Raw genomic sequence first — 14,133 nt, 5'->3', positions numbered from 1 at the left:
ACGCCAATATGTGACATTTGCTAAATTCCCATAACTTGGAAATTTCATATTTCCTGGTATTCCTTATAATTAAAAGTCATCTTTAATAGGTTGTAAAAAGCTTCAAATTACTATGTGAGGAAAGATGACCATAAAATCTTCGTTAATCTAATCATTTTACCAACTTGACGCTACAAGGATACAAAAAATGGCAAACCAACAAATAATACATAACATTAAATATTTATTTAACATGTTTCATTTCAAAGCACAAAGATAAAAAAGCTATGATATTGTATAAAAAATCCATCAAATCCACCATCTCACCATCAATCAAATTCCTGTTGAGTCTAGTTATTAGAACCTTGCATACAGTATATGAAATTTTGTGTACAATAATCTGTTGAGTGTATCATTAAAACTGTGATTTCTGAGATTTCCGATGAATGTTTAGTTTACCCATTCTACAAGTTTATGTCTGGAGCGAAGGAGATATGAGTTTTAATTAAGTTTTCAAGCCACTGATCTGAATGGTAAAGTCTGTCATTCTGAAGCGTAATGTATCAATACTCTGTCCATTGGAAATCCAAAAGAATTCAATTTAATTTACCGACTGCAACAATATTTCTTCGAGCAAAGGCTTCAATTATCAAAAGTCTTGAAGGTACAGTATAATGATATTCCATGGTTGCGTTGTTTGTGACTGAATTTGTTTCCATTTCAAGTATTGTTTTTTTCTGAAAAGAAAATCAAAACATTAAATGATAAGAAAATATATAATTTTACAAGTTAAAAATTCATAACCAACACACAACTTCATCTTACAAAGAACTTTCGAGAAAAAATAACGAAATAAAATCGAAATATTTCACATGTTCGCTCAAAAGTCACATTATTGAATACTCACATATAATTGGCTCAACACTATGTTTATTGATTTAAGATAATAAACCACATTTTTCTTTTATTCGCTCTCTTTTGTTGAAAATAATAAACAAATCTAATATGCGATTTACGTCATAGCAAAGATAGTTCAAAATAAAGTCTTAAGGAGAGCAATGACTTCCATATAAGGAATAATAACAGGAAAGAAACACTTTTTATTTGAATATATTTTATTCAACCTTCTTTGTTAGAAAAACTTTGAATTTTCGACCGTTTTTCACAAAATTTGCTGAGTCGTGACCAACATTTGAAAGAATCTTTTTCCATTTTTTTTATCTTAGGACTGCTCTGAAAAATTGGTGAAATTCATACCCTTTACATGTCATACAGTGTGCATTTTCCTCAATATTTCAACCCTTTAAGAGCGAAAAATCTTTTTAAGAATCTCTGAAAATTCATCTTTAGTCTTTCTAGCGACTAAAAATTTGAAAGTTCATGAACTTTAAAAAGCGCTATAAAAATGTGAAATTTCGAATTTTGAAAGATGTGAAAATATAAACTGTCAGATCTTTATGTAAATTAAAAGGTCAGATATTGAAAATTCAGGAAATACGACTATTTTTGTGAAAACTTCAGGAAATATGACATTTTGAAAAATTTGGGAAAGTGATCTTTCATGGTCTTTCTGACATTGCAAAATTTCGGATATCTTGACATTTGAAATTATGAGAAATGTCACCTTTTTTTTCTTTGGAAATCTTGGAAAGTTCATCTTTTAAATGTTTCTTACGACTCAGAAATCTCACATTTCCTGAATTCTAGAAGACCATAAAATGTGAAATTTCGAATTTTGAAATATCTGAAAATATCAGCTTTCAGATCTTTTTGTAAATTAAAAGGTCAGATTTCGAAAATTCAGGAAATACGACTTTTTTTTATGGAAATTTCAGGAAATATGACATTTTCCAAATTTGGAAAATTCCTGAAGACAGCTTTTCACCCAGTGTATGTTTCACTTGGTACTAGCTGAAAATCCTTTGACATGTCTTTGAAATTTATTGACAAAATGACCCTTTTGAACCAAACTATTAACAGGGTCGTTAAATATGACCTTTGTAGACTTTATTTTACCCTATGTAGCAAAAATTCTTATTGTGCTCAATAAGATGTTTTCAATATCGCAAGGTAGAAATTTTCAGTAGGAAAATACTACAAAGAGCTGTTTTAGAGGTGTCAATTTGACCATGTCAAAGTATTGACGAAATGAAATTTTTGATAAAAATATTAACACAGTTAATGAATATTAAAAGCTTCGCAAACCAATTCCAAGAAATATTTATAGGATAGAGATAGATTGACCCCCTATTTATATTACAGAGCCTTTTTTAGACATTTACGTGTATTCTTCTTATTCTTATCGTCTTATAATAAGAGTCATAAGAGGGAGTATGTTTAGGAAAAAGGAAAGTTCTTATAATAAGAGCGAATAAGAGTCATAAGAGAGAGTAGGTTTAGGAAAAAGAAAAAATCAAGATAATGGCCTTTTGTTTTATACTTCAGTATACTTATATGAGGCGAAGAGAATATTTACTCACTACGTAAATATGCTAAATATTCTTTTAAATAACACTTTTTTCAAGTAAATATAAAGCACAGACTTGTGTGTTAGCATTCAGATATTAGAAAAACCAATTTTTTTAGAATAGAGATTTCGAACAAGCGAAGGAGAGTTCTGGTCTGTAAAGTATACAAACTGAGTAGGTAGTAAGTAGTAAGTAGTAGGTAGTAAGTATTAAGTAGTAGGTAGTAGGCGTTTTGTACTTGCCGTTTAATCTACCGTGTATTTTGGTTAAAGTACACGGTAGATTGTGAATTTTTCCAGGAAAATTTACAACCTTCCGTTGATATATCATCAGCTATATAGAACGGTTAAATACACGGTAGATTAAAAATAACCTTCCGAGACCGTATCAACGTTGGAAAAAGAAACATCATCATCAATGAAAATGGAATCAACGGTCTCTTTATAATTCAAGATTTTATTTCTTATTGTGTTACCTAATTTATATGTCACAACTGGTCTATTTTCTTCATCACAGATTTTGTTTGGTAAAAGAGATACGATAGCAGGGTGCTTTAGAATAGAAGGAAGATGTATAATTTCAATTGCTTTATTATGGAAAAAAACGCTACAGATATGTTTAGGCGATAGTTTTCTCAGTCATTTTCTTTTCCCGTACAGACGGCTGCACGGACTTTAGGTGTCGAACCGGGTTCTGGGCCTACTTTTTGAAAATTTGTGTTTTTTGATACTTGTATTTTGTCGTTTGTCTTGTTCTTGTCTGTTGTTTATTCTTTTTTGTTTCTTTGTATTTGTGTGGGAGTTTTTGTTTATTTTTCTATGTTTGTTAGTTTGTTTGGACTGCGGGTCGGTTCAGGGTTATGGAATCTGGGGGAGGCTGAGTGTTGGACGTCCTTAGAACATGTTTAAGCCGCTGCGCCTGTCGCAAGTCAGGGACTCCAGATTGCATTGGTTGGGTTTTTGAGTGGTTTTTAGTGTTTGTGTTTTTCTGCTTGGCTTTTTAAACTTTGTCTATTGGTTTGTTGGTTCTTTTTCGCATAAAATTCTCATTTCTTGACAGGATGTTTGATTGGTTTGATTTATAAATTTAGAAAAATTCAAAAAAAAAAATGGAAAAAAACGTATAATTATAAAAATATTAGTGCCTTTTCATGTTTCATCTTTATTTTATTTAGTATTTTCAACACTCTCTCTCCTTGAGGTCAGATCTCTGATCTTCACCATATATGTATATAGTGGGCCCTTAAACACGTGGAAAGTCACTATGCCAGTCACAAGTCTGGGACGACTTCGGGTTTTGTTTTGTTTATGTATGATTTTTTTTTTAATTTATTTGATGTGTTTGCTTTTGTATTTGTCCCCATTTTGTATGTATTTTGATGAACTTACGGAAGTGTGTTCATCAAAAAAGTTTTTTGCAATTCATTGTTTCTCCACTATTACTTTTCTTCTATCTTTATTTGGATTAGGTTTTTCTTTCAAAATACCAAAAAAATCGTAAATACACACAATTAACAAAAATATTCTTAACTTTTTTCGTTTTTATCAGTTTGAGTTATTTATATATCAATACTTTTCTTTTTCTAAAATGACAGATATTACATATCTTCACTATATATGTATATTATACATACCTTTCTTTTCTTTTATTAAATAAATTTTTCATAAAATCCGTGCTTCTTCTTAACCTCTAATAAATTAAAATTGATAATCTTCTAAAATCCTCTTAATCCTTATTTAATTTAAATTAAATCTCTTTCCATCTCCATGTCTTTTCCATCTTACTTATTTAAAATTTTAATTAGAAATCACTAAATTAAAATCCTCAATGGGTAAAGGTAGTTAAAAGAAATACAACACCCCTAACAACAACTTCACAGATCGATCGCCTAATCTAGCCACCTTAGTGACCAAGAATCACTACGTAATTTAGTAAAAGATTGAAAAGTTCTTACACAATATCTTAAAAGTTTTCAAAAGCTACGTAAAGCTAGCCACCTAAACGACCTTGCCTAATCTAGCCACCTGAGTGACCAAGAATCACTACGTCAGTGAAGTCAAGTTTGAAGATATTCTTCATTAGAAAAACAGATAAAAGCAGTCAAAACGCAATTTACCTTACCTCCTGAGTTTGTCTTTGTTATGCTAAAATGTAACAAACCTTTGACATGCTGTCTAATTACAAAAACCTCCAATCACTACTTCTCCGCCATCTTGTTTCACTTTAAATGCCGTGTTTTAAAATTCCTTAGCTACATTGTATGTATGGAAAAGATTTTCTCCAGGTTTTTTCAATCCCAGGATTAAACTACTAGGGCGGTTCCGCCCGCTTATTTTTCTTTCGGCGTTGAGCGCCCCAGGGATACTTAACAATAAAAGAGATTTTAAGATTAATGTTGAAAAGCATATTTTTTCGATAAATTTAGGCGATACTCAACAAAAAATAAGGTGAATTTAAATAAATCTTTGACCAATTGGCGTTTCTTTCTGTTCTAATATATGCAAATCACGTCGAAAAAAAAAATATTTCCGCCTTTACTTTCACTTTTGTGTTACGCGATTCCAATTGGATGAATACCGCTCGCTAAAAAATTCTGATTGGCTGTAAGTCTTTAGCTTCGGGATTCTGATTGGATCATTTCCCGCGTCACGGTTGAACTTTGATTGGTTGAAAGTTTCTGAGCGTGAATTCTGATTGGATGAATACCTGAAAAGTAAACAATAGTATGTAAGTATTTTGCATATCAAAACCTAAATATTTCCAGGGGGTTTTATTTACTTTGCATGACGATAATTAAGCCTACAAAACACCGAGAAAAAAGCCCAACATAGAACAGGTGTATTTTGTAATGTAGAATATGATAGCGTGAATCTTTTTGAAATTCTATGTCAGGATTTTTTCTCAATGCCCCGTAACTATGCCCGGGGTACCCGTTGCTAAGACCTTATTTAAAAACGAAAGCGATTACGGCAAAAAGTAGCGATTTTCGTAATACCTCAAATATTGATACTTGACTGTACTGTACGTAATTTATTAAAAGATAGAAAAGTTCTTTAATGAACAATATCTTCAAAATTTTCAAAACTTATGCAAAGCTAGCCACCTGAGTGACAATGAACCACTGCGTAATCATGGAAACTTTACTTATGGTTGAAAAATTCCTTAGACCATATACATATTTAAATGTTTTCAAAAGTTACGTAAAACTAAATGACCTTACTTGTTTCATGGAATCAAAGCTTTCAGAGAATTTATATGAAACCTTGATTTCCGTCTAGGCCAGGGGCCATAACAAGTACAGTAAAGTATGGTGCTGGTCGAAAAAGATAAGCAACCGTTAGTTTTGTTGACTTTTCTCTAATCTTTTTGAGGAGACGATCCCAGTTCAGGGTTCTGCTTCGCTCAAGGTCTAGGTGGAAAAGGACGCCTAAGATCTTAGTATCGTCTCTATTCCACTTGACCGGGAATCCTGGGACTTTTAAAAGAATGTTTTCAGGGTGTCTTACGGCTATCCCGCGCGTCTTGTCGATATTCAGGCGCGACCCTGATGCCCTCCCAAATCTCTCTAGGAGGTATAGGCAGAGCCTTATTGACCTGAAGCAATTAAACAGAAGAGTGATGTCATCTGCATAATTTGTACTTAACCGGGGTTTAAGTTTGTTTCAGCTTCGCTGTACAGTGTCTTATAGAAATCGGTGACGTTGGCCCTCACCTGAACAGGATCAGACACAACTTTGCCGTCAACGAAAAGTTCATCTGCGCTAAGAGCGAGCAGGCATAGAAAAAGGCGTTGGGGGCTTCTGCTATTTCAGCGAGTAGCGCTTTTTCACCGCGAAGCTCATTGATCTTATTTTGAGCTTCTTTTCGTTGACTCTGCATCATTGGCTGAATTTTTAAGAATATTGTTTATTTTAGTTTGAAGATCTCGCTTCCTGGCACGGAGCCTTTTGGTCTGGATAATCGAGTATCGTACCGATGCCTCTTTTATCTTTTCCTTAAGGTCATCCCACCAGAGATGGAGTGAATCCACGTCTGGTTGGAAGAAGATTCTTTCTTCCAGGGTGTGTCCAAGATGGTACTGGTATTCCTAAGCGTCAAGAATAGCCGTACTCATCTTCCAGTACCCTGGACCACGTACTTCACACGACAGAATTACGTAGCGATGGTCAGAAAAGCCCAGCACCTCATTTTTTGTAGCCTTGTATGGAAGCCGACAAGGGTCAACGAGCGATTTCTTCCGAAACCTGTCGAGATTTCTTTCAAGCTGTCGAGATTTCTTTCAAACTGTCGAGATTTCTTTCAAACTGTCGCGTTCTCAAAAACTGTCGCGTTCCCAAAAAACTGTCGCGTTCCTAAAAACTGTCGCGTTCCCAAAACTGTCGCGTTCCCAAAAACTGTCGCGTTCCCAAAAACTGTCGCGTTCCCAAAAAACTGTCGCGTTTCCCAACAACTGTCGCGCTCCCCAAAAACTGTCGCGTTCCCAAGAATTCTCGCGTTCCCAAAAACTATTCAGGGAATCCTCTTTTGTAGCCTCGTGGCGCGAATTCATATCAGTCCTTTTTTTCTTCTTTCTCATTTGACGATGTTTTGTCACTTGTGTGGCCATGATGTTCGTGGTATTTTTTGTGGAAACTGTGGCACAAAAAAACGAAATAAGGATGTAAATAATCTTGGAACAGAAAGAGAAATAATCGAACACTACTTCAAGAGAGGCTTTCAATATGAATCGATTCTATTATTCCTAAGATATAACCATAGATTGACCATGAGTTTAAGTACATTAAAACGAAGATTGAGACATTATGGTTTGTGTAAGGCTGGTGGTGAGGTCGACGATGATCAACTTCGACAGATCATTAGTAATGAAATTGAGGGACCAGGAGCTCAGCTTGGTTACCGTGGAATGTGGAACAAAGTGAGAACAACTTACAATATTTCAACTCCAAGAGACACCGTGATGAGGCTTTTAAAGGAAATCGACCCTGAAGGTACGGAACAAAGAAAGGCTAGAAAGTTAAAAAGGCGAGTTTATCAATCGAATGGTCCTAATCATGCATGGCATATAGACGGTTATGATAAATTGAAGCCTTACGGGCTCCCCATTCATGGTTGTGTTGATGGGTTTTCAAGAAAGATTTTATGGCTCAAGGTTTGCAAGTCAAACAACAACCCAAATTTAATGGCTAGCTTTTTTGTTAACTCAATTAAAGAATTCAAAGTGGCTCCAAGGGTGGTACAAACAGATTGTGGTACTGAAAATGGTCTTGTGGCTACCATCCAATCTCACCTTCACAACGATGCCGCAGCTCATCGTTATGGTAAATCAGTATCTAATCAGAGAATTGAAAATTGGTGGTCACATCAACGGCGCGGTTACACTAATTGGATTATCAACTTCTTCAAAGAATTGGTAGACGAGGGAGTGCTTTCTCTCGGAAACAATTTGCATTTGAATTGTGTATGGTTCGTCTTTTCGTCATTTTTACAAAAAGAATTGAACACGGTCAAGGAAGAATGGAACAATCACTTTATTAGAAAATCTCATCACAGTTTAGTTAATGGAATCCCTGATGAGCTTTATTTTTTGCCAGAAACAAGAGACTACGAGGATTGTGGATTAACTATGACAGAGGATCAAATGCAACAGTATTTAGAGCAAAATGAAATCGTTAACCAAGTTGGAAGAGTTGAAAATAATGACGAGGAAAGTGACATTTTCGAGTTTTGTCAACTCATAGTTGATCATTTTGGCTACGAGCACCCACCTAGGGACTGGAAGTGTGCAAAAGAACTATTACAAGTGATTATCAACCATCTGAACCGATAAAATATATTTTAACATCCTTATAATATTTACAAATATAAAGTGATCTAAATAAAAAGATCTAAAAAAGGTAGAAAAAACAAGGTCTCCATAAATTATTTTTAATAGCATTTGTCTCGTCAGTGTTCAAATAAATATCTCCTATGAATACAAACTGGAAAAGCATGGCAGACGATACTTTTGAACTTTTAAATAATTAACGCTGGAGGAGCAATTTCGAGTTGTGATCTATGTAAATTGCCAACCCATTTTCAGAAATCGAAAAAAATGACCTGAAAAAAAATGACCAATAAAAATTCAATGAGCTCCTGTGGGCTGAATAATTCTTCAAACGTCTAAAACTTGGTGTCCATTGGATGCAGAATTTAATGCAATAAAAAACAAGCAACCGTTTCTGTATCGAAAGTTATGGGGCTACTACCTCGGTAGAATGTCTTAACGAAAAAAAAATACAGTTGACGCTCTCTCCAACTCGATTTTCAAGGGTAATCGGATTTTCATCGAATACAGGAGTGTATCGAAAATAGAGCTAGGAACGAAAAATATAAGCGAGGCTCAATCATCGGTTTAACCGTGAATCAGGAAAAATATAGAATACATTGTTGAAAACTTAAAATTTATGGCAGAAAACTTTCAATATTTTCCTGTTTTTAGAAGTTTTGAAAAATACCAACCAGACAGGTGGCCGATAGAATTTCAAAATTTTAATTCCAACACAAAAAAATTGAAAAGCCTAATTTGGAATTCCGTCCTAGGCCACCAAACACACCAAATCGAATAAGAGAGCGAAAAACCTTCACGAGACTGCAAATTTCCATCGAAAACGGGAGCTTCTCAAATAATAGAATGTCGAATTAGAAAGCGTCAACTGTAATAATAAACAAAACTAAAAATTACCATACATGGTAAACTCTGTTCCATACCTAATTCAACATAAAAATTATTTTTAAGCCAGTTTAAGCAAAAAATAAAAATAATCTGGATACAACAAAACATTTCATTTTTCTCGGTAAATAAAAACTAAAAAAAGAACTAAACTAGTATTACCGTATGGCTTCTAGTTAACGCCGTCCCCTAAATGGAAAAAGTCTCATCTCTTCGTAACTACAGTTTTGAGGCTAAAAGAGACCAGAAAAAGCAAAAAAGATTTTGCTCTGAAAACTGATTCTCGAAAAGAATTTAACAAACAAATTCCTTTGAATAAAAATGCTCTTAAAATTCCTAAGATTTTTTAAAATAACCGGGGCGTTTATTATACGGAGTGCAAGTTAATAAAAATCATAAAAATCTACTCAAGATGCCTTTAGAAAGAGACTTGAAAGGAAACTGATGGTAGGGGAATAACCCCCGAATAACGGAAGAGAGTGAAGATATAAATACAAAGAAAAAGACCTGCAATGGTACCGATTGGAAAATGATGAAATTTTCTACAATTTGAGTAGGATCAAAACCAAAAAAAAGAAGTCCCACAGATTAATATCAAAAGATTTCTCTTCAACTACACCCAGTTCCTTAAAAGTCTCCACTGAATTTCTTTTCTACAAAAACATGAAAACAATTGAAATGATCAACGTTCTTTGATATTTAAGACAATTGGAATCCCGACCCTTTCTTCATAGCCGAAACAAAAGATTCCATCATTTGCTCTTCAGTTTGTATATGGACTGGAATTTTCACATACAATGCACATGTGCTGACTGTGGGTAAACAGGCACAGGCCGTCCCGTTTGGAGAAAGGCCACAGTCATGTTTAAAATATATTTTCATCTTGTCTGCCGGTAGACCAACAGGAGGGATCGTTTCGCATCCCGTCAGAAACTTCATTAATATTGGTGCCGGAATTAGGGTAGATTCTAAATAAAAAGATCAAAATGTATAATTATTGACAACGAACCCCTCGAAGAAAAATTAAGTTAAAGTCATGTTCGCAATGTTATGACGCATAGATACTACTAATAAATTTGTTTTTGAGCTCGAAACAACATTTGAGGGCAGCAGTTTATTCTTAAAAAGGATGAAAGAAGTTTAAAATTTCTCATCCACTTTCATATTCTTACATGATTTTTAAAACAGTGTCTACGAGAACAAGGTGAAAATCGACTAAATAAAGATCTCAAAAGAATATCTCTAAGAAGTTTCCAAATTAATAAGAATGAAAAGTGGGAAAAACAATACTAGTCTTATTAGTAAAACTCGAAAAAAAAGCTGTCTATAATATTTTTCAGCAATATGGGAACTGAGATAATGCTAAGAAAATCTCAGTCTCAGCTAAATGGGCAAATCTGGGAAAACTTCTAAGAGTACCTCAACCTCTAGAAGAAAAAATGCAACGTACCATTCTGAAAACATTCATCATCTACGAAGTCCAAAAATGATTTGTAAGTGTTGATAGCATTATTTCTCTTGTTAGATCCAATTTCATTTTCGTATTGTGCTTCCAGCTTTTCTAGGAGTAACTCTCGGGTCCATGTGTAAGTTTCCATTGATGGTGTAAAGACAGGTCGAAAGAGCTCAAAATTTTCACGGATTACAGTTAATGCGCCAAATGCTTCCATTCCTTTTGATATTTGACTCAGAAGATGCAACATTAGATGTTTCTCTTTCATGAACAGCGACCTGGGGTTAAAAATCAATCATTTAAAAAATTCAATAGGTCCTTCCGTTTATCAAATTTGAAAAAACTTTCCATTCCCCTGTTTAATGTAACCACCCACCCCGTTTGTAAGCCTATAAGTAAGGCACTCAAAAGTACTGAGACCTAAATTTGGAAAACAAGCAAACCAGAGGCATATTTTGCAAGTCCAAGAATTTATTTTATTTTTGCACCCTGCAAAAAGTGGATTTTATGCCTTAAGGAGGGGAACTAAAAACCAACAGGACACCAAAAAATAATGAGCAAAAATTGAGTTAAGATAGATAAGTTACGATAGATACTACAATGTGTACCTTAGGACCAGTTGTTGATCATCCATTGTTACAGTTGCCGGGTTTTCTTTGAAAACCGATAGAATCTAATAGGTCAATTCCCTCATCGCAGCATAACATTTTTCTTAGTTCTTCAACGTTTTTGGCTTGGTGGATCTGAAATTCGAAAATTTGATGAATGTTATTACAAGCGTCCCTCAAAGGATAGTTAAATACATACTTACAGACACTGAAAGAACTCTGGTCCGCCCCAAAGTTTTAGAACAGAGATACAGACATTGTCAGATTCTCGAGTGAAGTTGAGAATTCATTCCCAAAAAATAGAGAATTCGAACCTGTTGAAATTTTTGACTGCATGATTCTGGATGAAGTACTGTGTTTTCTATCCCACCAACTAGATATTCGTACGCCCAAGGTGAGAGAAAATTTGGAGCTGGTCCACTACAAACAATGGATGATATAAAAAGATGACCAATACATATCATAGTGCCATCACTGACAGACATGTATCCAACAGCGGGTTCAAATCCATTTAAAGGTATCCCATCTGTCACTGGTTTGAAAAACCTCTTTAAAATTTGATTGAATGCTTCTGAAGTAAAGAAATTGTATCACTAATAAAAATTTGACTATTAACCATGGTTCCTTTGGTTGACTTTGGGATGATGTGTTGTCAACCCGACTGTCATTTAGACTTATTTGTTCCTCCTTCATCTACACAAGGCTATGACGTTGCTTTGTTATCTTCACAGCAGAAAAACAATACATCAATTATTACAATATTCATGATACAGTAATTATGCATGGCTGTATCATTGTTTTTCTGCTGGAGTACCTACATAATTATTCAACAGGTGTGGCCTCTTTGAGAAAAGGTCTATAAAGGAACAGTCAAAATTTGTAAACAAAACCTGACAATACTCTATAATATGATATATACCTGAATAAAATTCTCTGGAAATCCCTCCAGTGTCTTTTCCTGGCTCTCCAATATATTTGATTTTTAAAACCTGTCCAATCTTTGATTTGTTCCACGTTTTCGAAAAAAATTTCTGAAAGTCTGTAAACTCATAGCCCCTTCTCACATTTAGTACAATTGATACATCAGGATTTTGGTCAGGCCGAAATGTAGAAATCACTTCCTTAACTGATTGTGCTTTTTCAACCTCAGATTCTTGGTGTTCATCATTTACCAAGTCGATAAACTGTGTGTTATCATCATACTCATCATAAAAGGTTTCTTGAGCTATCATTAATGGTGTCTTTTCTTCTTCTAAACATTTATTTACATGTTCATTAAGTTCTGAGATGCTGAATTCGGAATTACAAATGGGACATGGCAGTTTACGTTGTTGGGGTGGTGGTGGATCTTGATTTTTTTGAACAGTTTTTGATCGCTTGTTTTTCTTGGATTTCTTTGAGCCTCTTAAGCTGGAGATCTCTTCATCAGATTGAGAAAAACTTGATGATGATGATGACATTTCATCATGTTGAAGCAATTCCATTTGAAGACATACAAAAAGACATACTTTTGAATAGGGTTTCCCAAACCACTCCTGGTAACGATCCAACCTGAACGGCTTGTCTGTTCCTGGGATTGTATTAACAACTCTTCCATCGGAATAACAAAGAGAATACGAATCAGTTGGACAAAAGTATTGGTTCGTAAGAGAAATTTTTGTAAGGGCAGCATCTAAAACTGCATCCCTTGTTGAGTGTTCATTAACTTGAACATTCACTCTACTTCCACGTTCTTGAACAAAAGCACCAGCTTTTTCTTTCATTATACCGACTTGAATCTTCACATCTTTTGAAGCTCCTTTCCGGGTACCATTTTCACGAGGGAGGCTATCACCATCATTAACTTGTTTGTCATTCTTCTTTGCTTTTTTTGAAAAAAAAGCAGTTCTTTGCTTTTCCTTTTCTTTTTTAAAACCAGAAAATGTCAATGGCACATTTCCTTCCACAGACGGTTCACTGTCTTCAGGAACTACTCGCCGGAGCTTTGCAGCACACTGGATGCAAAAGATGTCACCATCAAGTGGCTTAAAGCCACATTTGTGACAACAAGCTTTCACTTGATCCGCCATTTTGAAATAAATATAGTCAGTCGGATTCATCGTTCATTAGGTTTTGATTTAATAAAAGGCACACAAATTACAGTTAGGCTCGACTGAACTGGCGCTTCCCACAATATTCTCCCGCGCAGGTGATTCCCAATTCTGCGTTTATCATCATTCCCGCGGTTATTTTGGGAATCACCCTAAACAATTTCTGTCTTGTCTCTGGCTGGGAACATGACAGATTTTGAGAACACGACACCTTTTGGGAACGCGACACTTTTTGGGAGCGCGACACTTTTTCACGACATTTTGGGAACGCGACACTTTTTGGGGACGCGACAGCTTGAAAGAAATCCCGACAGCTTGAAAGAAATCCCGACAGCTTGAAAGAAATCCCGACAGCTTGAAAGAAATCCCGACAGCTTGAAAGAAATCTTGACAGCTTTCGGAAGAAATCGCACGCTGACCCTTCTCGGCTTCCATAGCCTTGACTTGTACGTCATTAGTTTTCGGGATATAAACTCTGTCCACTCTGTCCAAACAATTCTTTCACCTGGTCAAAAACCTCCTTACCCATGGTAAATTGGGATCTGTTTAAGACTGGGCCTAAGCGGTCCAGTTCGGGAATCTCTTCAAAGTTCAAGTCACCACCGATGAAGAGGGGGTGGTTTTCACAGAAGGTGGTGAGCTTCTCAAAAAGTTTTTCGAAAAATTGGGGTCTGCACCCAGGCTTATCAGAGGCGTACACACTACAAATGTTTATAGGGGATTATCCGAGCATAACTTGAGAAATTGAAAACGTGCATCAGGATCTTGGTAATGTTTTAGGGATATGAAGCCTTTCCTCACAAACAGGCCACATCCGGCTGAGCAA

The 14,133-nt window shown here is 35.1% G+C and overlaps 1 protein-coding gene across 1 annotated transcript; it reads right to left on the bottom strand.

Annotated features, from left to right (window-relative positions):
• Positions 1-11,265: 11,265 nt before the first annotated feature.
• LOC136822913 (uncharacterized) lies at positions 11,266-13,521 on the bottom strand (the record flags this gene model as incomplete). Its single annotated transcript, XM_067079220.1, has 3 exons — positions 12,137-13,521; positions 11,532-11,788; positions 11,266-11,352 (listed from the first exon to the last, which is right to left on the bottom strand). Coding segments are annotated over exons 1-3 (1,524 nt in total), but the record flags the coding sequence as incomplete, so codon positions are not given.
• Positions 13,522-14,133: the final 612 nt, after the last annotated feature.

The sequence above is a fragment of the Clytia hemisphaerica genome, unplaced genomic scaffold (assembly GCF_902728285.1).
Source record: "Clytia hemisphaerica strain Z4C2 unplaced genomic scaffold, Clytia hemisphaerica genome assembly, whole genome shotgun sequence".
Classification (NCBI taxonomy): domain Eukaryota; kingdom Metazoa; phylum Cnidaria; class Hydrozoa; order Leptothecata; family Clytiidae; genus Clytia; species Clytia hemisphaerica.
This window is presented reverse-complemented; position numbering and strand designations above follow the sequence as displayed.